Source organism: Apis florea, unplaced genomic scaffold, assembly GCF_048593485.1.
Source record: "Apis florea isolate Af1SG1 unplaced genomic scaffold, ASM4859348v1 contig_2495_pilon, whole genome shotgun sequence".
NCBI classification, from domain to species: Eukaryota; Metazoa; Arthropoda; class Insecta; order Hymenoptera; family Apidae; genus Apis; species Apis florea.
This window is the reverse complement of record NW_028256595.1, coordinates 825,663-842,138: the sequence shown is the minus strand read 5'-3', so window position 1 is coordinate 842,138 and position 16,476 is coordinate 825,663. Positions and strand designations below refer to the sequence as shown.

At 22.5% G+C, this 16,476-nt stretch overlaps 5 protein-coding genes across 9 annotated transcripts; 2 read left to right on the top strand and 3 right to left on the bottom strand.

The window, feature by feature from the left end:
- Positions 1-149: 149 nt before the first annotated feature.
- Positions 150-7,656, top strand: LOC100872765 (DNA fragmentation factor subunit alpha). 2 transcript variants are annotated; one of them, XM_086906562.1, is made up of 5 exons: positions 150-290; positions 3,473-3,648; positions 4,056-4,256; positions 4,332-4,647; positions 5,362-7,656. In XM_086906562.1, exons 3-5 carry the CDS (start codon positions 4,079-4,081, stop codon positions 5,480-5,482), a joined length of 615 nt encoding a protein of 204 aa, XP_086762688.1. In that variant the 5' UTR covers positions 150-290; positions 3,473-3,648; positions 4,056-4,078; the 3' UTR covers positions 5,483-7,656. The 2 variants fall into 2 exon arrangements, with proteins under 2 accessions (XP_086762688.1, XP_086762687.1); XM_086906561.1 differs by lacking the exon at positions 150-290 and adding exons at positions 1,559-1,624; positions 1,787-1,951 and having other exon boundaries at positions 3,473-4,256.
- On the bottom strand, positions 892-3,044 carry LOC100867064 (D-beta-hydroxybutyrate dehydrogenase, mitochondrial). 2 transcript variants are annotated; one of them, XM_003696864.4, is made up of 6 exons: positions 2,456-3,044; positions 2,219-2,302; positions 1,937-2,111; positions 1,731-1,852; positions 1,530-1,634; positions 892-1,414 (listed from the first exon to the last, which is right to left on the bottom strand). In XM_003696864.4, the coding sequence occupies exons 1-6, from the start codon at positions 2,669-2,671 to the stop codon at positions 1,016-1,018; spliced, it is 1,101 nt and encodes a 366-aa protein (XP_003696912.1). In that variant the 5' UTR covers positions 2,672-3,044; the 3' UTR covers positions 892-1,015. The 2 variants fall into 2 exon arrangements, with proteins under 2 accessions (XP_003696912.1, XP_086762684.1); XM_086906558.1 differs by lacking the exon at positions 1,530-1,634 and having other exon boundaries at positions 2,456-2,834.
- Positions 7,048-8,934, bottom strand: LOC100867416 (uncharacterized). Its single transcript, XM_003696867.3, has 4 exons — positions 8,085-8,934; positions 7,920-7,998; positions 7,708-7,830; positions 7,048-7,368 (listed from the first exon to the last, which is right to left on the bottom strand). Exons 1-4 carry the CDS (start codon positions 8,154-8,156, stop codon positions 7,142-7,144), a joined length of 501 nt encoding a protein of 166 aa, XP_003696915.1. The 5' UTR covers positions 8,157-8,934; the 3' UTR covers positions 7,048-7,141.
- LOC100867784 (nuclear exosome regulator NRDE2) lies at positions 8,627-12,990 on the bottom strand. The gene is made up of 10 exons (XM_003696870.4): positions 12,772-12,990; positions 12,076-12,698; positions 11,247-11,610; positions 11,021-11,167; positions 10,673-10,941; positions 10,240-10,568; positions 9,609-10,149; positions 9,382-9,528; positions 9,115-9,290; positions 8,627-9,043 (listed from the first exon to the last, which is right to left on the bottom strand). The coding sequence occupies exons 1-10, from the start codon at positions 12,842-12,844 to the stop codon at positions 8,791-8,793; spliced, it is 2,922 nt and encodes a 973-aa protein (XP_003696918.4). The 5' UTR covers positions 12,845-12,990; the 3' UTR covers positions 8,627-8,790.
- On the top strand, positions 12,987-16,248 carry Mocs1 (Molybdenum cofactor synthesis 1). 3 transcript variants are annotated; one of them, XM_086906552.1, is made up of 7 exons: positions 12,987-13,423; positions 13,545-13,662; positions 13,722-13,889; positions 14,036-14,262; positions 14,336-14,560; positions 14,642-14,876; positions 15,228-16,248. In XM_086906552.1, exons 1-7 carry the CDS (start codon positions 13,334-13,336, stop codon positions 15,812-15,814), a joined length of 1,650 nt encoding a protein of 549 aa, XP_086762678.1. In that variant the 5' UTR covers positions 12,987-13,333; the 3' UTR covers positions 15,815-16,248. The 3 variants fall into 3 exon arrangements, with proteins under 3 accessions (XP_086762678.1, XP_086762681.1, XP_086762679.1); XM_086906555.1 differs by having other exon boundaries at positions 12,994-13,423; positions 15,021-16,248; XM_086906553.1 differs by lacking the exon at positions 13,545-13,662 and having other exon boundaries at positions 13,217-13,423.
- Positions 16,249-16,476: the final 228 nt, after the last annotated feature.

The following is a 16,476-nucleotide window of genomic DNA, read 5'->3' as shown; positions in this document are numbered from 1 at the left end:
TAGTTGACAAAAATGTTGACAAAAATAACAGTTTTATAGAGATTTATAATTTAATTTAATTATTTAAAAAGTGATTATTTAATTACAATTTGGTTGCAAAAAAAAAGGATTATTTAGTTGATTATTTTTGTTTGCGTAATATTAATTTTCTACATGTTGCTTATAGAAATTTCGGAACATTTGTAGCAATATCTCAGAATATAATATAATATTAACCGTCTTATTATTTATAAGTAGAACATTATTTTACGAAAAAATTAATCTATTTCGTGTCCAACTTAATTATAAAGGTACGTATAAGTATTTTCGCATGTTATCAATTTTATAAATATCAATTTTAATTTTATAATTATTTGTTTTATAATATTAATTTTATAATTATCAATTTTAAAAATAATTAGAAAATATAGAAAAAACAAATTTAAAATTTGAAATTAGCGAATTGACTGTTTTATAATATGTAAGAATTTTAATCCAAGTTCAATGCACTACTCGCGAAGTATCGAAGTACACTAGCATAATCTAATTTTTTTTTAGTTTCTTTTTTCAAATTTTCTCATTCCATTGATATATAACATATATGACATTGATATATAACATTGCATTTTAATTTATATTATATTGTCTTGTTTTATAGTTACAATCTGTGATTACATTGCAATGAATAAAAATTTTCTAAAATATATTTATTTGCAATGAAAAAATGAAATTTTTTAAAAAAACAATATTTTTATAAATTATAATATTTATTGTATTTATGGTAATGATATTTTTTATTCTTTTTTTATTTTATTTTAACAATGAGTAATATATATTAATATATAAATATAATATATTATCTTATTATAGATTTATTCAAATTAAATAATTATATGAAGTAAAGATAAAATATAAATAGTAAATAATTTTATTATTCATAATATTATATCATAAACAATTGATCAATAGATAGTATTTATTAAATTTGATTGACATGTAATTCTTTATTTTTGATTATTTATATTTTTGTATTTTTTCAATTTAAATATAATATGTCATAAATTGGTTTTGGAAGATAATCACTGCATAATGCTTGTATTCTTTCTTTACGTGATACTGGTGTATATCTTCTCATTGGAAAAGTTTTTATTATTCCATCTATTAAAGCTCTAATTACTGGTGTTATATCTACATCTATTTCTTGTGTATATTTTTCAAGAGCCAACATTTCTTTTTGAAATAATTCTTGTCCATATTCTTTACGAGTTTGAGGGTCCAGTTGAATCCACATTTCTCTAGCTTGTTCTAATAATGAGTTATTATCTTTTAACCATGCATTTCCTGATACATATTCACCAGTTTCTACAATAACTACATCTACTCCCCATCTTCTCATTTCTAACCTGAGACAAGCTCCCCAAGCTTCAACTGCAGCCTAACATACATATATATAAGATTAAAATAGAACAATGTATAAATATTTGGAAAATATGTAAATAATTTAGTTAGTATTATATGTGTGTGATTTTTGATAATTTTAAATGATCTACCTTAACTGCACAATAAATGCCTCGAACAGGACTTGGTATACGAGCTAAAAGACTACTAACTAACACAACACGACCTTTTGATCGCCTAATTAGAGGTAAAAATACCTTTAAATAAAAGTTATTTTATTGGTATATTTAATAAAAATACTATATTTAATATACTATAATATATAATTTTTAATAATATATATTAATATTTACCTGAGTTAATCTAGCGAGACCAATAAAATTAATATCTATACTGCGTTTTAATACAGAAGGAGGTACCCACTCACATTCACCTAATGTTACCCAAGCAGCAGCATGTACTAATGCCCACAAACCTATTATAAAATATTCATCAATGTTAAATATGTTAAATATTATAATAAATATCTATATATTTATAAAGAAATATAATTTTAAACCTGGAGCACCATCTGGTAAGTTTTCATTTACATAAAGAAATGTTGAATGAATATCATGTTCACTAGTTACATCTAATTGTAATATATGTAATCTACCAGAAGCTTCTTGTCTTAATTTTTGCATTATTTCTTTATTTTCAACTTTTGTATTAAAACCAGCAAATACTGTAAATCCCTTTAAAAATAAATTTTGTTTTAAAATTCCTTTAACTATAATATATATATATATTAGAAATAAGTAATAACAATTACAAAAAACTAATATATAATATATAATTTTACCAATTCATCTAATTGTTTGCTTAAAGTATATCCAACTCTTGAATCACAACCTGTAATAAGAATTGCTTTTCCTGCAGCAGTTACCTAGAAGATACATTATACTTTTAAATATTAATATTGTAAGACATGTACTCATATTTATTAAAATTTAGAAGTAATTATTAATATAATTAAATAAAAGAAAATAATAGTATGTAATTTTAAAGATAAATAAATATATGTGTTTTAATAACTCACCTTTAAGTTGTGATAAAATAACGTAAATCCTATGGATATGACCAATAATAAAAGAAAAAGCACAAAACTAGATGTTTGTGATATACTTAATGTATTTAATATAGTTGCTAAAATAACTGCAATTGCATGTGAAAATGCAATTGGAAGAAGACATCTTTCTGCTAATTCCCATGTTTGACTATCATCAGATTCTTTACTTCCACTTGGCAAAGGCATTTTTAATTTAACTTTATGATATTTTAAAGAAATTTAATTGATAATATTCAAATGAAATTTGTGGTTCTACTAAAAGCCCTAACTGGACTAACTCTGAGCTAACTTTAAACTTAAAGCAGTATCTAGTCTCATTGATCTAAATTTAACTGCAGTGCTGTGTCTTAAATTCTTGCAAAATTATATGTTTTATGTAAAATGTAATTATATTCTTTTGAATTAATGGACTTAATGTATCATATATATATATATATATATATATATATTCTTTACTTTCTTTACTAATATTTTTATATATATATATATATATATATATATATACATATACATATAATATTTTAATAAATGTATATATTTATATAGATATTTTTTATACAAAATTAATTTTATCTAATTATATTTGATATATTTTCATAGTTTTATTATTATGCAACATACATTATTTTTATACAAATATTCATTTATTAATGAAAAAAATACAAAATTTAGATATTTTTAATATAATAATTAATGTTTTCAAAAGTGATTATTTTTAATATTATATTATAAAATGTATTATAAAATATAATATTATTAAAACATTTATGTAATAAATATAATTTGTTCTTAAATATTATCATTTTATATAAATAATAAAAGTGGATAATAAAAAAAAAATTTCAAATTAAATTACATTTATTCTATTGGAACATATATTATACTTAAGTTATGAATGAGAATTACTGTATTCTAACGTAAACAATTCATTTAGCGACAATAAAAAAATGATTACTAGAGTGGGGTAAGTTATTGATTTCTGTGTAGGTGCCATGTTGGGAGGGAATACTATGGTGGGTGTTTCTTGGACATACCATACGCAGTAGTCTACAGAGAATATAAATAGGAGGGGTAGTTGCACCATTGACCCAGTGTTGAGTTGACATACGGTCAGTTCAGTCACTCGAACAAAATTCGTTTTACGTCTTTCAAGTTTTATACATGTATGTAAATTGTTAATAACCGTAGTAAAAGTCCTTATAAAATCAACAATCCAATGCAATCCAAAACACTGCCCTTTCTTACTTATCTTCCAACTTTACAATTTTACACCCAAATTATCAGCATGTATTTAGTGTTTTAATTATTCTGGAAACATTTTTCTAACAAAAATTTAATGGATATTGGTGACACCCATTATTGAGTGAATGTGAATCTTGTGTTACGATTTAATTTAAAAATATCAGTAATATTGATAAACCAATGTGCAACGATAATCAGGCCTTACTAACGGTCAATCTTATTAAAGAAAGTAAATTTTTGATGACATAAATTTTATATATTTGATTGACATTTGATCGAACGACGAAAATACAAAATTAAATTAAATTTCTTTGTGAGCAATTTTCAGATTGTTTTTTTATTTAAAAAAATATGTCAGAAACAGCAGGAATTTCGCAGGGATTGGGAAATCCTTATAAAATTGTTGATCATACTAGAGAAAAACGAAAGGGAATCACTGCTTCTTCTTTAAAAGAATTGATTAGTATTGCAAGAAATCGTTTATCTTTACCTTTAGATGCAGAACTAACAATTGTTCTAGAACAAGATGGTAAGATAACATTTTTGTTTTTAGCAATATAGATTTTATTTATAAATTAATAAATGAATATTATTTTCATATTAGGAACTGAGGTAGATGATGAAGAATATTTTGCCACATTAGAAAGAAATACTAGTTTAATGGTTTTATATGGAAATCAGAAATGGGTGGCAGCAGGAAGCAATAAAGCTGCTTCTCGTTATATAGTTGTTGATGATGTAGATAATATAGAATGTGGACAAAGAAGAGATGAAGTTAGAAGGCGTCGACCACCAATAGAAGCATTAGTCTCATCATTGCATGGAGATCCATCACATATATCATTGCTTGATGGACATAATTTAGAATTGCTCAGTGATATGGATCCAGATAGTGTAGCTGATATAGTGTCTGGCAATATGTAAGTATATATATGATTGTAAAAATTTTGTTGCTATTTTATTTGACAATATTTATTATATATTATTACATATTACTTTCTTTGCTATTATTCTATTTTTATATTAAAAGATTTATTTTATACAAGGTATTTCAAAGATTTTTGGGACAGATTATAAAAAATGAAAAAAAATATATATATAAAGTTTTGCAATATATGTTCTATTAAAAATAAAGTTAGAAATAAGTAAATATTCTATATAAAAGATATTAATGAATTCTCTATTGCAATATATAAAAAAATATTATTTTATAAATTTGTTAATTTAAATATTTCCCCCATATAAATCTTACACAAAATAAATATCAATATATTTTTTTATTTACAAACACTTGACATTGATATAAAATACTAGCTTAATCAATAAATGAAAATTAATTATTAATAAGAATATTAATAACTAAATCATTATTTAATAATAAATTGATTATATAAACAAAATAAATAAAGTTGATTTTCCACATATTGCAATGAAAAATTTATTGCTATTTTGTATTATAAAATATTTATAATACTGTAAAACTTTATAGTATTATTTTTTTTCTTATTTTTACCATAAGCTGTCAACAAAGATCTATTCTACATAGTAAATAATTGAAAGATTTAAAAATTAATTTAAAATGTGAAAATATATATCAAACTATTGTATGATATTATTTAATTGAATTATTTCAGAATCTTTTTAGAACAATTAAAAGAGGCTTCGGGCAGATTCTTGGCTGAAAAACGACAAGCTCAAGGATCTTTGGATGTTCTTCAGATGTGTGCAAGTGGTGGAGAAATAGAGCGAGCGTAGGCCATGTGGGGGGTGGGCGCCCTCACATTGGCTAACATGTATCGTGTGCGACGTCGCATATTTTATAAAGGTCGCCAACTACAACAAACTTTAATCCTTTTCTGGAATTGAGCCCATCATTAACATTTATAGCGTTTACAAAGTTTATTACGCTATCTATCACCATCGTATTACTCATAACAACTGAATGTTTGCATTCTTAATGAAAATCTTAAGATTCTTATGCAAAATTTTAAAAGCAATGAAAAAAAATGTATATAGGAACTAATAAGTTCCTAATTTTGACGAATAGTCAAAATTTATTTCTGAAATTTGCAAATATTGCTAAATATGTGAACATTTAAATTTATTAACAAAAAAGAAATATCAGAAATCAATGCTTGATAGTTTATAATATGAGTTAATATTATAATAATGTATATTTACATTTCGTTAATAGTAATTTTTTTTTTATGTTATTTTTTATAGTTTTATAGATTTTATAAATATACTTTTCTAGCATTATTTATTTTGTAGAATATGACGTGAGGAATTGCTTTAATGCAAAATGAAATCTTAAATACACATGCATAGTTAAATATATGCAATTTAGCCATTAAATAATCTGAATGTATTACATAAACAAAAATTATATAGAAATATCATGTCAAAGAACACATTCCGTCACGATGTTGTCATATCACTTAGCAAAAAAGACGACTCGTTTAATTTATGAATTTTTGTATGTAGATATATTATATCAAAATTTAGTTGAACGAAGATTGATGAAATGTTTAAGACTGAATTTATAGAGAAAGAATGCATCCTCATTATAATCATCAATTCACTGTACACTAAATTTAGCATGATAATAGGAAATACCAATATCAGCTCTTTGATACCAAAATCATGCATTTGATAAGAAAAACTGCAAAAAAAAAAAGAAAATATACAAGTGTTTCTGAAAAGATTATGCATATGCAAAATAATATATATCAAAATAAAATTTGTTATTATACTTATACTTATTACAAGAAGAAAATCAAGTTTTTAATATTCAAAGATGTTAATTATTTTACATCTATATAATTATATTTGTTCTAAATTGCGAAAAAAACAAATTTAATGCTTATGTTTATTCTTTACAGAAATACTTTAAACAAAACATCGTGACATTCTTTGATATATACCTTAATATCTGAATATTACAAAATAATACATTTACTGTCATTTGGATATTTAAAGTGCAACGATCAGCATAGATATATTAATAATTAATAGCATCCAAATGTGTCAGTAATTACAAATTTGTTCTGTGTGTGTGTATGTGTATATATATATATATATATATATATATATATATATATATATGTACATATATACATATAATTTCTAATGGTCTTTCTTTATGAAACATTGAACAAAATAATATTTTACTTAAATTTTAAGACATATTAGAAAACAGTTGATATTTAATAGAACTGCCAATTAAAGAAAACAATTGATGCTCAATAATATCCCACCCACCATGTCCTTTAAAAATACTGATTTTTTAATACTGATATTTAATATATACTAAAGCAGTATTGCTATTATTATTATTATATTATTATTATTATATCAATATTTTCATTACATATTTAAATAATAACATTACATAATAAAATATATTTACACATATTAGGTTTTAATAGAGGATATAAAATTTTCATTTATAAGTTGAAGCAATGTGTTGGAAGCATCCTTTGTTCGATTGCAAGCGCTACGTAATTGAGAGACAGCTTCTTGAAGAATAAGTTCACTTCTTAATAATTGTTTATTAACAGTTGTTAATTCTTGAGTGGCTACACCAATTGTCCCATCAACCATTTGTATAAGATCCTTATCCAAAGTTTCATTGCATTCATCTGTTTTATTATAAATATGTCAATTGAAATGTTAAATATCTTTTATTAATTAAATTAGATATTGAATATTATTTATATGTATAAAAATATTTAAAATATATACTACATGTTCTAAATAATTAAAGTTTTAGCTGGAATAAAATAAGCTTGAGTCTAATAGAAAAAATATTTACATTATTCTGATTATGTTATAATAAATTTTTCTGCGCCAAAATTATTATATAATACTTTAGCAATAGCAATGCATATTGTATTAAAAAAGTATTAATAAAATGATGTTGACAAAAATATATCTATTTAATTGTTTTCGAAATTAATAGCATTAATATTTAAACTTACGTAATTTCTTATGAAGCAAACTATTATATTTTATAGAACATTTTTTTGATTTTGGTATTTTCATTTCTGGTATACAAGTCATAGCATCAACTGCTCCACTAACACTGCTTAGACTTGTCCCATCTAATAAATGTTAGATTATATTAGATTTAAAAAAAGTATTATAAAATATATTCTAAATATCTTTTATATTTTTAAATATAAAATCATACCATCATCTGATTCTGGAGCTTCACCAGAAATAATTGTACCACAATAATTGGGAGTTCTTACAAATGGAAATCCTATACCCTGTAGAAAATATAATTTATTCATTTATTTCATTTTCTTTCATCGTATATGATATAATTTTTATAATAAATATAAAAATAACATACAGTAACAATGCTTGCACTATCATCATCAGATTCTGGGGCTTCACCCGAAACAACAACAGCTTTCAAATCCATATTGAAGAAATAAATTTAGTTTTTAATTCAAGATTTTTTAACTTTTATGTCAATATATATTTTAATAATGAATAAAAAAATTTTAAATAATTGACAAAAAAATTATAAGACTATAAGATTAAACACTTCAAAATAAAAAAAAATTTACAATTACAAATAAAATTATTAATAAAAACTTTCATATAATCATTACATTGCACGACGATTAATTTAACCTAAGTCTTTACTCATAATTATAGTATAACTTATATAAATTTAATTATTATTTGTATTCATTAATTATTATTTTATTATATTATTTTTTTGTTACATTATATAAAAATAATAAATATAATATAAAAACAATATTTATTTATTACTCTTATAGATATCTATGAACTATAACCACAATCTAATATTGTTTCAGTATATATGATGTATTTATCAATATATAGTACTTTCAATTTTAGGAAAAATATTACAAATTGAGATAATTGTATAATTTATATTTTTAATAAAATTGACAATCTGTATTTTTTTATAAGATTTTTATATGTGTATTTACATATATACATAAAAAAACTATTATTTACATGAATTATTAACTAAACAAATAATTACAAATAATTATAAAAACACATAATTACAATTATAATTAACCACGTAAAACATCTAATTCTTCCGGAGTAACATGCATTCTTAATTCCTTTTCCCGTATCATATCTTGAATTTGTGTAAGAAGTTGAGGTGCAACTTCAGCTGCATCAATATAAATACTTCTAGCCCAAGGACATAATGCAACACTTTCGTGATATACTTCTTCTCCTTTTTTCTCACATAAATTATATTCTCTAAGAACAAGCATATATAATCTCCATAATAGGGGGCAATTTTTAATTGTTGATATTCTGTAAGTTTAATATTTTTTTTATTTTTTTAAACGTTATTGCGAATTTGCATAAATTATTTAAAAACTTACTTTGCAAGTGTTTGATGAAAATAGAGTAACTTATTAATGGCTGCATTCATACTAACATAATCTTTAAGTTCTTGTAACTTACGAATACGTTTTCGATTTGCTAAGCACATAGCAAATGCTTTCCATAATTGAAGTTTTATCATTCGACTATTAGTTTTCCATATAGGCAATTCACTCTGTTAAATAAATATTATAATTTTTCATATTATGATTTATAAATAATATTATAAAAAAATTTAACTTTTTTTTAGACATTATTATACTTACTTCAATACATGCAAATACTGAAAGAGCAAAAAAATTATTTGGATATAAATTTAGCATATCATCTAATTTCATTTTTAAAAAACTTTCATTTTGAATTTGTTTACAATATAATTGTAAAAGTGCTATTTGACTTTCTTGTAATATTTCCTGTAATATACAATATATTAAATACATAGAAAAATTTTTATTATTAATTTTATTATTAACAAAAAAATAAAATTTAATACTTGTATATAATGTTGATTCTTATAATGATTTATACAATTTTTAAATATATTTATTATATTATTAATATCATGATCTTGTACGTATAATAAATATGCATAGCATATAATTGTATCACATTTATAATTTGGTAGAAAATATGTATTTTCTTCATTCTCAAAAGAATCTTCTTGTAAAAAAGTTCGTATACAATTTTCGAAATATTTTTCCACTTGTAATAATTGATTTTCATTTGTTTCTGGTATTATTTGTTTCATAAAATTTAATATTAATATTTTATGTGTTTTCTTATAAGTTTCTAAATTAAGTAAAGTTTCAATAAATGTTCGATATAAACTTAATAGTGCTGACTTCTCTTCAGGAATACAAATTAAAGAAGGACATGTATCTTGTGATTTAATAGCCATTTCTAAAATATTCACACAATTATCAAATTTTCCCATTTCTTTTTCTATTAATGCATATTCTCTATAGAAATGTAAATTATTTCTATTTTCATCTTTTTTCAAGAATTCCTTCAATATTGTTTTTAATTTTTTTCGTCTATAAAAAATATATAGAATAAATATTTATATATAAATTATTTATAAACATTTTTTATTTATGTATAAAATAATATGAAATGAATCTCACTTATTATCATATTTTAATATATCATCTTTCTGAAGAAAAATAAGTAATCTTTCAAATCTTAACCACCAAACATATATACTTGTACGTTGCAAAGAAGGTAAATTTTCAGCAATTGTAAAAAATATTTCACGTATAAAATCTAAATATGATTCTTGGGCAGGATGAAACATAAGATATTGAGGACCTGACGTTAAATGTCCTTCAAGTATGCCATTTAATAATTCTTTTCTTTGGTTATATCCGCTCATTTCACCTACCATAGGACAAGCAAATGGAAGCAACATTTCTGAAGTTTCTATACCCCAATCAAATTCCTCTAATGTTAATGTCTAAATATATATAAAATTTGAAAAAAAAAACATTATTTAGTTTGTAATATAGTTATTAGAATTTATATTAAAGATTATTTGAAATTATACCTAATTAAATATACCTTTAACATATAATCTCGGGTTGGTAATAATGGTACTTTAAGTAAAAGTAATGTATAAATTGCCATTCGAAAATTTAAATTTCTTGAAAGTATTGGATGAACAAAATCTGCAACATCATCTGGTAAAATAAATCTTCGAGAATCGCCAACTAGATCTAATTCACTTTTACTGACACTAATCCAATGACAATTCTCTCTTAATGATTCTGTTCTTTGCCATAATTGATTTAGTGGTAATCTTGACATCAATATTACTTCTTCCATTCCAACTATAAATTGATAAAAATAATAAGATAATAAATAGAATATAAATAATATATTTTGGATTAATTAAATAAGATATCTTACTTAATTTTTTTTCATCTATTGTTTTTTTGAAAGATAAACTATCTTTATCTAAATTAAGATTTAGAATGAGATTTAAACGTATTGTTTCCCACATTTGTTCCCAAAGTCCAGTATGTCGTAAAAATGTTAGACACCAATACATCATTTCTATTCATAACAAATTAAAGATTATTATTTTATATAATCTATATTAGAGAAATAAAATAATTTATAATTTTTTACATACGTAATAATCTTTCATCATATACTCGAGGATTTGTCCTTGCTTTTTGTTTTAAAATACAAAAGCATTTTGAATATAAATCTAAAACTTTTGGCACTGTACACATTGCTACTGAAGCTTGAGTAGTCATAATAAATTCTTGCCATAAAGTAACATTTCCTGAATCTTTATTGACAAAGGTTTCAAGCTGTTTTGAAAATTCATCTGCAGGTAAAAGTTCCCCCATAAGAGATAACTTTAATTTTAATAAGATTGTGCATTCTAAATTTTTTTCTAGAGCTTTTTCAACAATAGCTAACTTTTTTAATGTTATTGCTCTACGAATATCTTTTGTTGTTTGATATTGTTGAAAATATCCTAATGTATCCTAGAAAAAAAATATTTGTAATGTATTCTATAAAAAAGTTTTGATAAATTAAATTTTAATATTCTTAATAAATAATAAAATTAATTTTAATGAAACTTATTTGACACATATTTTATGGAATATTATTATTATTTAAATAAATGAATTTTTTGTATAAATTATATACATTGTTAAATTTCTTACTTAAAAAAAAAACTTAAAAAAAAGTAATTAAATTATAATATATTTAAAATAATATATTTAAACTATTTTTAAATCTAATAGTTTTTGGAAAATTTCATAAAACATATTTTTGTTTTTAAATTTTTTTTTACATAGATTTTGATATATAAATATAATATATATGTATATATACATATTTTTCTAAAAGTTATATATTAAAATAATATATAATATATGATATATATAAAAAGTTAATATATTAAATATATTATATTCCTTATTATAAATGTAAATATGATATACCTGAAATTCTATATATTCAAACCATAATTGAATATCATTTGGATTATTTGTTAATTTTTCATTATATTGTTTAGTTTTCATTTTTTGTAATTCTTCTAATTTGATGTGCCATGAAGGGATCTCTTCTTCTTTAAATGAATTGATAATAGATTCTTTTTTAATAATGGTATCTTTTTTTTTGTTTTTTTCTATATAGTCAATATTTTTTACATAATACCTTTCATAAATATGTTTTTTTGATTGTTTATGAGAAACAAAACCAAGAGAACTCTTTTTAATATTATAATATGGTCTAATTCGAGAATAAAGTGTTTTAACAGTATTATTTCCCTTATCTTTATACTTATCTTCAAAATATACATTTTTTACATCTTTCTCATATTCTGATTTTTCATATGCATTCTTTTTTTTATCCTTTTTTTTTCTTTTAATAGATGATTTTATAGATGGTTTTTTTTCCTCCAATGGAAGTTTTTCTTTTTTTACAGTAGTAGTATACAAAGTTTCTTCTTTATGCAAATAAAAAGTTTCATTTGAAGAATCTGAAGAGACATCAATAAAATTATTAGATGAAATTTGTTCTAAACAACTGGAATTGTATAACCAACTGGTTGAGTCATTTTCTGTAATTAGAAATAAATATTGTATCATAAACTATTTTATAATTGATATTGATTTATGATGGATTTCAATAACCTTTTAACAAATTTTTTGATTCATTGGATGTTGTAGATTTATTTTCTTCAGAATAAGCTGGAAATAAAGACATTTTTTATAAAATTTATATTTGCTAATAGGTTTAATTAAATAAATAACATTTTATTTCTTAATAGGTTAAACACATCACTGCTTTGAAACAATTTAACAATACTGCAAAATTTGTAAGTCTATATATATATATATATATTCAGAAAATTTATACAATGCTTATATAAAGTGTTTGATGATTGGTTGAAATGAATACGCGGCAAAAAAAATTTGAATTGTATTATAAGATTAATGTTAGTTATCGCGGTAAAAAATAGATTTTGTTAAATCCAAGAATATGAAAAATGGCTTTTATTGTTCGGCTGATAACTACTTTAGAACGTACATAAGTACAGTTTGAACAAAACGATGAAAGAGATAACATAAATACGTCGTCCATCTTGAGAAATCTTGAATTATATAATTTTTTTATTTTTTACGTAAAAATTATTCTATTAAATAGAATATTCTATTAATTAAAAATCATATTAGTTTTTATTAATTACGTTAAATGTTTCGAAAAATTAATATTACGAAATCGTTTTTCGGTGTTGTGTATTCATCTACAGAATCATCTGTTGCACCATATGTTTCACGTAGAGTAAGTTTTTCCTTGCATCGAAAATATCAATTATTTTTATATAATATTTATAAAAGCTATACAATTTATTGCGTGATGCCTATTGCAAAGAATTTATAAAAATTATATGTATTTTATTTAGATACAACAATTTAGAGATCATTTAAATAATACGCATGACAATGATATACTCACAGATTCATTTGGAAGACGTCATACATATTTACGTATTTCAATTACCGAACGTTGCAATCTTCGATGTAAGTAATATTTGCAATTTTAATTAAAATAATTTTGTGATGTGTTACATATGTTATAGGCTTATATTGTATGCCAGCAGAAGGAGTTAAGTTGACAAAGAATGATGGTATTTTGAAAACAGATGAAATAATCAAAATAGCTGATTTATTTGTAAATGAAGGTATAAATAAAATACGCTTAACTGGTGGTGAACCAACTGTCAGAAAAGATATTGTAGATATTATTGGTAAATTATTTTATATATAATAAAGTTATATGATACATACATACATACATACATACATACATACATATATATATATATATATATATATATATATATATATATCTTATACTAATAAATAATATTATACTGATAAATAATTATTATAGCTGGTTTGAAACAGTTATCTAATTTAAAACAAATTGCAATTACGACTAATGGATTAACATTAACACGTCAGTTACCATCTCTTCAAAAAGCTGGATTAGATGCAATAAATATTTCTTTAGATACTTTACAAGAAAATCGTTTTGAACAATTTACCCGTAGAAAGGGATGGTCTAGAGTTATGGCTGCAATTGATCTAGCTATTCAATTAGGTTATAATCCAGTAAAGGTATGGAACAATTAAATGAATTTATATGATTAAATTAATATAATAATATAATTATATGTAATATTTATTGTAGGTGAATTGTGTTATAATGAAAGGTTTCAATGATGATGAGATAATTGATTTTGTTAATTTAACAAAAAATCGCCCGATTGATATACGTTTTATTGAATATATGCCTTTTCAAGGAAATGAATGGAATCAGAATAAAATGGTTTCCTTTGAGACTATGAAAAAATTTATTAGAGATATATATCCTAATCTTCAACGTCTTCCAAATAAGTACAATGATACATCTAAAGTATATAATTTAAAAAATTTCATTCAATTTATATATTATATTTTTTATATATTTTATTAAAAATTTAATTCTTTTTTATAGGCATATCATGTACCTGGATTTACAGGACAAATTGGATTTATTACATCGATGAGTGATCATTTTTGTAATTCGTGTAATAGATTAAGAATAACGGCAGATGGAAATTTAAAAGTTTGTTTGTTTGAGGGAAAGGGAGAAATATCTCTTCGAGATGCGTTACGTAGTGGAGCATCTAATGATATTTTGAAAGAAATGATTGGACAAGCGGTGCAACGTAAAAAGAAGCAACATGCGGGTATTAAGTTTTATTTTTAATTTATATAATTAAGATAGGATTATATAAGATTATTTTGTATAATAAAATATTAAGCTTTTTATCAGGCGATAACGTTTATATTTATATTATATTATTATCTTTTCGATAATACGTATGTTTCAGGAATGTTCAATCTATCCCGCATGGAAAACAGGCCAATGATTTTGATTGGTGGTTAATTAATATAGTATTATAAGAATTGTAAATTAATATAAAATAATATATTAATACTTCAAAAAGAAGCACAAACGTTATCGCTCGAATTGTTTATAATCAATGATCCGATTTTAAAGAGATTATAAGCTTAATTTTACTTGTTTGTGCTTACAGTTAAAAAGAAACGTATTCATCTTAAGAATTATAAAGATATAACGAGACAATATATAATGGATTACATGGGATTTCGATTTAAAAATGATATGAGTATAAGAGTATTTTCCTCATTGTCACACGTAGATGAAAGTGGCAAAGCAAGCATGGTAGATGTAGATTCGAAAAACGAAACTAAACGCATTGCAATAGCAAAAGGAATTGTACAAGTTAATTCAAATATAAGCAAATTGATAGTTGAGAATAATATAAAAAAAGGCGATGTATTATCTGTGGCACAATTGGCAGGTATCATAGCAGCGAAACGTACTTCTGATTTGATACCTCTATGTCATCCACTTCCATTATCTTATGTAAATGTATCCTTACATTTAAACGAAAAATTACATCGTATAGAAATCACGGCAGAAGTTAGATGCACTGGAAAAACTGGTGTAGAAATGGAAGCTTTAACAGCCGTAAGTATTGCGGCTCTAACAATTTATGATATGTGTAAATATGCAACTTCCCCAAAATATATAAAAATAACCGATATCGAATTAATTTCAAAAACTGGTGGTACAAAGGGTGATTTTTTTAGAAAATAAATATTTTATTTTAATAGTGTATTATTATACACATATAACATATGCATAATATAATACAATATATAAATTTTGTATCATATATATATATAATCAATAACGACGATTTAAAGAATTATACAATTTATTTTGCTCAATATTGAATTATATATAATTTATATATAATTTTATATGATTATTATTGATAAAGGAATTATTAAAATATATGAATTTTATCATATTTTTATTATCATTTTATATTATAAAAAAATTATCTTGTTATATTTATGTAATTTATGTACCTGCAAGCATAAAAAATAAGGATTTATATTATTCATACTATATTTTATTACCGAATTATTATATAATAAGTAACACGATATTTTTTTGATTTCATTGAATAATAATTTTGTTAAACGATTGTTGAATTATTAAAATATATAAAATTATTAATCTAATATTTTAATCTTTAATTTAAAACAATTTTAATTAAATATCATTTCTTTTATTTCTTTAAACTTTCGAAAATTAACACGATAGAAAATTGTTGAATATAATCTCGGTAAAAGATACAAAATCTTAAGAATAATTAAAGTGCGATTAAGAACAAATAGATCGTAAAAAAGATTAGTAAAAGTGGATGGAGTTGTTGGCGCAATCGCAAATATTAGGAACATCGCGAGGCG